The sequence below is a fragment of the Ceratosolen solmsi genome, unplaced genomic scaffold (assembly GCF_000503995.2).
Source record: "Ceratosolen solmsi marchali unplaced genomic scaffold, CerSol_1.0 scaffold7, whole genome shotgun sequence".
NCBI lineage: Eukaryota > Metazoa > Arthropoda > Insecta > Hymenoptera > Agaonidae > Ceratosolen > Ceratosolen solmsi.
Genome location: NW_011948413.1, coordinates 5,640,841 through 5,650,364, shown reverse-complemented (window position 1 = coordinate 5,650,364; position 9,524 = coordinate 5,640,841). Strand labels below are relative to the sequence as shown.

Here is a 9,524-nt window from a genome sequence, read left to right as displayed (position 1 = left end):
TCCGAATGAATGAGCAAAAAGGGGGAAATTCCAGGAGATCGGAATTTCCTTCAGAATATTGGGCGACGGGTGAAGGTGTGAGCGGCAGTGCTGTACAAGCGTGATAAGAAGATACTTGATAGACTGACTGGATCGCTCAACGCGAACGACAATAGGTCACTGGAGAAACTATCGCGGATATTAAATCTGGCGGAGGGAAAACAAGGGACGCGTTCGTTACCTGCGGATTATTCGTTTTTACGTGCCGTAGTGTGAGAACAGAAGGAAATAAATAGAAATAGATAGAAATAGCGTGAGTGTGTTGGTAAGGGAGAGGGGGAGAGAGAGAGAGAGAGAGAGAGAGAGAGAGAGAGAGAGAGAGAGAGAGTGAAGGACGCGCGCGATAAAAGTGAGCTCTCGAGCCATGCGAATAGGACATGCAGTGTGACTCGGGAGCAAGGAGGACCGTCGTCAGCATCCCCGGCGTCATTACCTGAAGGAGCGGGAAAATGAGCTCGATCGACTTCGACGAGGTGCTCGTGCACGTCGGGGAGAAGGGACGCTACCAGAACATCATGTACTATCTGCTCTGCATACCGGCTACCTTACCAGCCGCTTTCCTCGCCTTCTCCCAGGTCAGCACTTCCGCCTAATCTTCTTAGCTCTGTTGGGATGACTTTTAACTAAGACCGCGGAGTGTCATGGGTGCACACGTCAACGACGCTCGCCTAGTCGCCGATGAATTTCGCCACCGCGATTTACCCAATACTGGCTCCATGGAATCGATCATCTGCCGATAATATTCTTATCGAGAGACGGCGATTTTTGTATCAAGCTCCGATCAAAACTTCACGTCCCTTTGGTTAATTTAGCAGTGTGTGAAAGTCGAGCTTGAGTCCTCGGTGTCGAGCCGTTGAAAATAATCTCGCTGATGAATAATTCACTGGCGGACTTGGGCAACTTTCTTCCCTTATCCGGGCGACGGAAATTTGTTCGACAGTCTGCACTTTGTATTAGTCGGCTTCTTCGTAGTTCTTCGAGTTGGCTAAGCCTCGACTTTAAATTCATAATCTAATGCCTCGGTTCCCCTATTATCAGCGTGCTGCCGTCATAGCTTCTTTAAAATTAAAAAATGAAAAGCACGGTTATGGATGTTTTAGCCTTAGAGTCCGCGTGACGCGTTACAAAATCCGGATGATATAAAAAAGTTTCCGCGGCCGTAAATAAAAGATCCTACGAAGTTTGTAAGGCAGTACGTAACCTATTACAATGACAACATATAATATACTCATATAATAATATTAATGCTGAAACTGCAATTGCTTAATTCTTTTTGTAACAAAGTAATTTATCGGAAAAATGCTTTTACGAATTTGCTTTTACGAAGCGGATTAACTAAGAATCTAACTAAATCAATCGACATTCCATTGGCTACCAAAGCTAAGAAAAATTAAGCTGTGAACTAATTTAATCATTGCCTTTACTATTATAAGATAAGAACAATTTTTTTTTATCCAATATACTAGTTAATTTTACGTTATTTTGCTCTATATTTTCATCTACATTTTAAATTAATTAATTTGTTTCCGTGTAATAAACAGTATTAGTCACGATACGATTATATAGCATAAAGCATGTAAATACTTTTTCAAATAATTTTGTATTAATACTTCAGTACTATTAATACTTTTATAATAATCTCATAATATTCTTATGCGGATAATATTTATAAGAAAGAAAAAAAAAGAAAGAAAAAACGTATTTATTATATATTAATAGTATATTGATATTTAAAATTCATATGATATTGCTTTTCTTATAAATTTATCCAAAATTTTGAGCTTTTATTGCAATATGACGCGCAATAATATTTTCATTATCAATTAGTATTAGCCATTGATATTTTAAAATATTAATCGCGGTATCTGGAATACATCTATTTCGAAAAACATATTTCAATTGCTTAGTATATATTAAAAAGCAATTGAAACATTAATACATTATGCACTTAAAAGTTTTCTTAATAATAAATCAGACCACCTAACTTTAAAGAGAAATGCGCGGACTTTATACTCAGCTTGAACAATATTCCAATCCTATCGCCATCTACATAATGATATTTTTGATTTTTCGATATTCCACTTATCAATACCACTAATAATTATCATATGTTTAATAAATTTATTTCACCACTAAAGTAGAACTTGCATATTAGAATGAAAAATTAAATTGTTTTATGTTTACATATCATTTCTACAACATAATCTTACGGCTTTCATAAAAAAAAATTTTTTTTCTCGACGCTTATCCATTAAATTTATCTTTGTATCATAATTATGTTTAACTTAAATGCTGTTGTGATTATCTTGATTTTAATATAAACAAAAATTCATTTGTTTTTAATTCATAATTATTTCATGATGGCAAACATGAATTCGGTAAATTTAATACCATTTATGTAAAAATTTCAACATTTAGCCCAAAAAAATTATTCGTTATTTGATTAGAACTTAATTTTTTCTATTTCATATATATTGAAAGGTAAAAATAAAAATAATAGGCTTTATATACAAAAAATATATATATATATGTGTGTGTGTGTAATTTTATTTAATATATTAAAAAGTATAATGATGCCACAAAATTTCCATTTTACTTTATAATATTTATGCATTAACAACGTTTATTCAACTTTATAAATCACGAAATAAATCATTTCATCACACTATGGTCTAATTAAGTTTAATTACATTTATGTATTTATAAATGGGATTATCAAATATGCATTATAATATAGAAATAATATTTTAATACAACAAAACTTTATGTTTCATTTGAAAAACAAACAAAACAAACAAAACACTATAATTCATATAATTTAACTAGAAGTAATTCCAAGTAACTCATGCAAAACAATAAAATATTTAGATAATTATTTTAGAAAATAATGTTTATTTGAAAAATAAATTTATAACAATATATGATATTTTGCCTCAATGCTGAAGTGCGTGCAAATTGTAAAACGGTCGACTCATTGTATATTGCAATTTATTTCTTAAGAAAAATGTTTTATAATTGAATGTGATTAATTTAAGCAATTTTTCACAATTTATTCAGTAGTATTTTTAGAAATAAATGACGAAATGCTTATTTACAAATTTTTACAAGTTTCATTAAAATGGTTTTTTAAATTCAAAATTTCAAGAGGAACAATGAATATTCTTATCAATATATGAATTAAAATGCGATAAAAATAAGAGTTCAATTAATGTTCATAAGTGGCATATCGATTTTTCATTTCATCTAGAAGTATTTTCGTTTAATTTATATAAATATTTCTGTTTGCTTATCTTAATTTGTAATGCATATTATAAATGGTAAATACGTATGCCTTATAACTTAAATGAATTAAAATAATATTATCATTATTATTATATATGTAATATTTAAATATGATACAGTGTGTATTCATAATATTTTTTATTTTTATGTGATTAAAATTCATTAAAGTTTTAATATAGTTTCTGACAAATATATATAATAAATATAAGAACAATATTACAGAAAAAATTTTTATTTACGTTATACTTAAATATGCTATTTTGGTGTGGAAATATTATGAAAATAGGGTTTTTTTTTTTTTTTTTTTTTTTTTTTTTTTTTTGTAACAATATATTATAAATTATATGCATATAATTATAAATAAAGTATTTGAATGCTTTAGATAAATAATTTAAGCATAGATAATTCCCTATGTTAACGATCAATTAATGCATTTATCACTCGAGTAAGTATTAATGTTATATTGTATTTTCTTTTATTCGTAAGGAAGATGAATGAATAAGAAAGTACTATTATATCCCGTCTCTACTGTTTACAACTTTCTCAAATTTAGCAGATTTTCTTTAGTAGAAAAATACGTTAGATATACATTAACGTATCCTTGAATGTTATTAAAAAAGTTGGTTTTTAAATCAAGAAAAGACGCACCGGATAAATTTTATTATTCACATAATAAGGGCCATATTTTTAAAGTTTTTATTACTATCCGAGTGTTTTATAAATATAGTCGATTAATTTAATGTTTCTTATGATTCTTAGAAAATTTCTATTTTTACCTTCAATATTAATAAAGCATGTTTTGAGTTACAGCTTTTGACTAATAATCTTTATCAATATAGTTATTCTTTCTCTAATCTATAAATTATGCAATGAAGCAATAAAATAATATGTTGAAACGTATTTACGAATTGAAATTATATTCATGTAGCTTGTATAATGTTATTTTATTAAATTCAGTAATTCAATATTGTTATTTAATATATTTTTACTCGTGATCATTATAACAATGTTCTATATTTGAATTAATATTATCTTTAAGTGTAATTACCTTGTCTAAAGTTTTTCCATCCTTTTATTTTAATTTTAATTTTAATTTTTAAATAAAATAACCTTTCAATTATAATAAAGTAAGTTTGGCAAATGTACTGAGAATCAACAATTTAAATTTGTAATTTCTTTAAAAGTTGTCTATTCTGTAATTACGTTTCTTCAAATTCAAAATATGATGTCATGATGTATAGCTTATAACAATTTGAGCTTAATACTTGCGAAATAATAATATAGTGACAAATTTTCATTATCTATTTTATTCTAGAGTTTATTAATTATATTTTAAAGTTTCTTACAATGATTTCTTGACATTTCATGATGATTATTGAAAATCATTTTATTTGGTGACAGAATAATTCTTTCATACGAATGCTAGATACATCATTATAAATAAATACGATATCGTATTTCGCTTCTTTTTATTTATTTATTTATTTTTTTTTTTTTTTATTAATCGAACAAAGTTAAATAATAATCAATTGAATTATATTTGTATTATTAAAAATAGATTTATCGTAAAGGGATTAATTTCCCTGTGTCCCATATTATATTTTCTCATATATAAATAAGATTTAAAATTATGGAACAATATTTACAGAATTTCTATTTTTTCTTTCTTTTTTATTCAAATTATTTCAAAGACATTTCATTTTATAGGAAAGTTGACATTCAGCTTTAAGCAAAGAACAATAAATTATTATCCGCGACTACGCTGTATCAGCAATATCCATACTCGTTAAAAGTAATTTTTCTATTCGAATGATTTATAATTGTACGGCGCAACATGTACACCACCTAAGCTAACTAAACCCTAATGGGCGCGATAATATCGAGGATTTGAGCGTTCGGAAATCATAATTGCCTGGACCGACGGAATGGCCGACGGGAAGCCAATGAGCAGGACATAAAGATATTATTATTCCCATTGTCGCAGGTGTTCGTGAGCGCTTCGCCGGAACACTGGTGCCGGATACCAGAGCTAGACAATCTGACGAAGATCCTAAGTCTGGAGGATCGCAAGGCCCTTTCCTTGCCCTACAAAAATAAGTCGGACAGTAAGCGCGACTACTCCAAGTGCCTCATGTACGACGTGAATTACACGGCGATCATCGAGTCCTGGCTGAGCGCCTCCTACGGAGATGGGAGCCCTGGGTCCTCGGTGGACGTCCTCGGGCCCGTCTTCGAGGATGTGCTGCGGGTCGGCCTGCCGCTGGACGGCTTCGGCGACGAGTCCCGCAGCTCCACCGTCAATCCGGCCTCGCTCCTTCGCTTCCCCAGGCGCCTGCCCCCGCCCCCGGTCAGCGACCCCAGCTGGCCCATGGTCTACTGTCGCCACGGCTGGAACTACGACAACAGGGACTACGACAGCACCCTCGTTACCGAGGTAAACTCGACAAGAGCAGCTTTCTCGAACCCTTCACGCCTCGACTCTCCTCATACTCGAGCGACCCTTTCGTCAAGGTCCCGCGCGCTCCTTATCCGCTGCCATCACGCACGCTATCGGAACCTCTCGGGCACGCGTTGCTCGATACAACACGCGTCAGCCAGTGTGATTAGACAATTATTATCTAACTCGGCTTATCGTCGACAATTCAATATTGGCTTGTTTATCCCATACGTTGGAAGACCGTTGAAAAGCCACTAATGCACCTTTATATAATAACGTGGCTTTAAGGGGCCCAAGAAGGTATCGCTGCATCATAAACATTACGTTCTCTTGCCCATATTACGCATATTATTAATGCATTAACCGTTGCCGAGCCTCTTACATACAATGATGAATTGCTTATGATTTTAATCGACGGCTACATACGGCTCCGTGCACGTGATTTTATTTATTGTCGCGATCAAAGTGCATAGCTACGTATCTGTAAATATATCTGTGAATAAATGCAATTCAGTTGAGACAGCGAGAAACTTCATTGCAATTAGCATAAAAATTACCTCTCAATTTGCTTCTGAGCGTGTGATTTGTTGTAAAATACGGCTTTGAGGCAATTGTGCTTAATAAATTGGCGTTAGATTGGCCGGGAAATGTTTAACGCAATTAGTATAATCGTGACGTACGATATTTTCATTTTAATATAAACGATAAGATACAAGACTTTACAAACAAATAAAAATAAATTCCATTGGAGACGATTGATTTCAATTTCAATTTAACCTATGTATGTAAATTTGGCTTAATATATCTATAAATCGATATAATAAACACTCGAGATGTAAAAAAAAAAAAAAAAAAAAAAAAAAAAAAAAAAAAAGTTAAACGGAAAATTGCTTGTGTTGAAACGCGCATTGAAATCAATCGGCGCGATGTACAATACGCGATAGTACGACGTACGACATTATATCAACGCAAACGTAAAGGTACAACATATATAAATGCACGCGAGCGTCGAGTGCTGTGAGAATTCTGGAGAAAAAATTCTGGAATAAGAAGGATGGAGTCCATTCATTTCGAGAAAGGCCTACCAATGCGTAAAAATACCATCGATCATCGTTATAAATTTTAATGATATCTTAGCACATTTAAAATGTAAGATCGAAGATCATGATATCTTTTATGCCGGGGATTAAGCTAAAGTACTTTTAATTATTGGAATTGTAAGGAAATCAATCAATGCATTATGGGATAGCGGTAGAGAGCTTATCAACACACACCTCGGATAACGAAACAATATCAATGCGTGTCAGCTACTTCATTGGAATGTCCATTTCGAAATTTACGCATTTAATCGTGATAAAGCTTAACTTTGCCCTCAAAGATACCATCCTCTCAGTTTAAAGTACCAGTCCTCTTCGAAATAATATCGAAAATAATTCACCTAATGAAACTCACTCCAAGATGGAAGCTTGCAGTCAATTACATTGGGCAACGGGTATCAACAACATCAGCAGCAGCAGTAGCAGCGGCAACAACAGCGATCCCAGTAGTTGGGTGGTCGGGGGGAGGTGATGGGGATGGGAGTCGGGGTGTATGGGAATAGGGGGAGTTGGTAGAAGTTAAAAACCATAGCACGTATGATTATTGGTAGAATAAAAAAGTGTCGTGAGCTAACGAACCGGAAGGCTCTTTCGCGAATCCGTCCCAGTCGCGCTGATTAAACGGCTCAAGGTGCTGCGCACAACGATTCTCGCGAATAATGATATCGTTTCTCGTCCTCGGCGCGTCAGGTGCGCGCGCGGCGCGGGCGTCGAATTTCGTGCGGGCGGGTCTCTCCTTGGCCTTTGAATCTCGTTCTCCGGTTACATGTGCGCACGTCTCGCCTCGCCTCGCCTCGGCGCCGACAATCCGAAATGGATGTGTCGGACAATGGGAGCGCGCTCGCGCGCGCGATACTGGCACGAGTGGGGCGGGGTAGAGGGGGAGAATAGAGAGAGAGAGAGAGAGAGAGAACCAAACCCCGCTAGGTTCTGTATGCCCGTCGCGGCTGCCGACCGCAAAAACGACTAATGGCCTCGCCTAATTGGCCCACTTCGACCTACTGCACTCCCAATGGTGCTTTCGCTTTTTCCTTCCATTTATTTTTCATTTGTTTTATTTATTTATTTATTTATTATTATTTATTTTTTTTTTTTATTTTTACGGCTTCCCACGCCGAATTCCAGAATCTGTTTATGGAGATTTCGGGCGCCACTGCGCTTTTTCCATCTTACTCGCTAATGAGGAAAGTTGCCGCTATTGCACCGAGCTCGCGTGTCGCGTCATTATCTCGAATTGCCTCGCGCAGTGGAATTTCAGTCGCGAAGTGGAATTGTTGAATTGGGCGAGAAATTTGTAGCGAGTAGCGTATAAAAATAACAGATTAAAATTATTTCTATTGTCGTTACTATTGTAATTGTTATTACCATCGTTGTTATCATCATTGTTGGAATTATTATCATTATTGGTGCCATTTTTCATTATTATCATTATCGTTTGTGAATTTGTTCGGACTGTTGGTGGCATTATGTATAGAAAAGCGGCAGCTTTTACAATTTATTTTTTCTTCTCGTATTTTAATATGTCCTAAATTAATTTGATTTTTACTACAATTAAATGTTTATTACTTTTATGTTTAGTTGTTTATTTATTTTGCGATACCTCGTTCTTCGACAGAGTTTTTTCGACGGATAATACGGATAGAGGATTAAAGAAATTAAAGAAAAATGCGGCGATGTAAACTTAAGTTAATAATTATTATGAAAATTTAATTAAAAATGTTTGTTAATCCGCAGTTTGCAGACAGCATTTTGTTTTCCAAAAACCATTTACGAGAATACATTTTATCCCGGTATCACCTTAATTCACAATTAATCGCTTCCGCTTTGTAACGAATAACGCATATGCAAATAATTGCAATATATATTTAATTCAATTGAAATCCCTTAAAAACATAACGCACCATGAAATGAATATAATGATCCGGTCTAAAGCTCTACGTGGCAAGAAATGAAAGTTCCGGGCACCGCTTCCGTGGACGTCAATGTAGAGGAAGTGACGACCCGAGCTTTCGATGCTCTCGAGAGAACTTCAACAGACGTCATAAGAGTTAAAGAGGGAGAGTTTAAAGATTTATTTATAGACTGTATAATACAGATTATCTTTGCAACTACTTTAAGCATGTGTGATTTGTGTTTGTATTATTTAAATAGCTAGTTGGATAAATAATTTGGACGACGATGAACGTACGATGGGTGATAGAAAGGGAAAAAGAAAATTATAAAAATTATAAAGAATCGGCAAATAAAATGGACACGCGACATTAACGAAAATGCTTGTAAGCTGATTAGTAAGAATTATATAATAAGTGAAATAATATAGAGTAAAATTTTCACTTATAACCTATAAGATTTATTCGTGAAAATATCCATACGTTCTCGTGAAAGTACATTTACTTAAGTGGCTGTCGATGACTCGTAATGCGCTAAAAAAAAAATCTGTCTATCTCGCAATTAGTCTAACAAGACTTTATGAAACTGATCTTGAAAAATATATTCTTCGCTGCTAGCGAATGGATTGATAAAAGTGACGAACCGGACTCTACGATGTAAACAACAATATTAGTTTCTTAAGTATTATCCTGTGTATATTCGACGTGTGATGGCTATCTAAACCACTAATAATGCCACGAAGAGAGGAAAAGGATGGATAAAGCGTGAACCGCTCCAGC

The 9,524-nt window shown here is 34.1% G+C and overlaps 1 protein-coding gene across 1 annotated transcript in view; it reads left to right on the top strand.

The window, feature by feature from the left end:
- The first annotated feature begins 358 nt into the window (after window positions 1-358).
- LOC105367396 (organic cation transporter 1) overlaps window positions 359-9,524 on the top strand; it is a 31,110-nt gene continuing 21,944 nt past the window's right edge. The window contains exons 1-2 of the mRNA XM_011506093.1: window positions 359-614; window positions 5,306-5,755. Of these exons, the coding sequence (XP_011504395.1) occupies window positions 489-614; window positions 5,306-5,755 (576 nt within the window). The 5' untranslated portion in view covers window positions 359-488. The remainder of the gene's footprint in view (window positions 615-5,305; window positions 5,756-9,524) is intronic.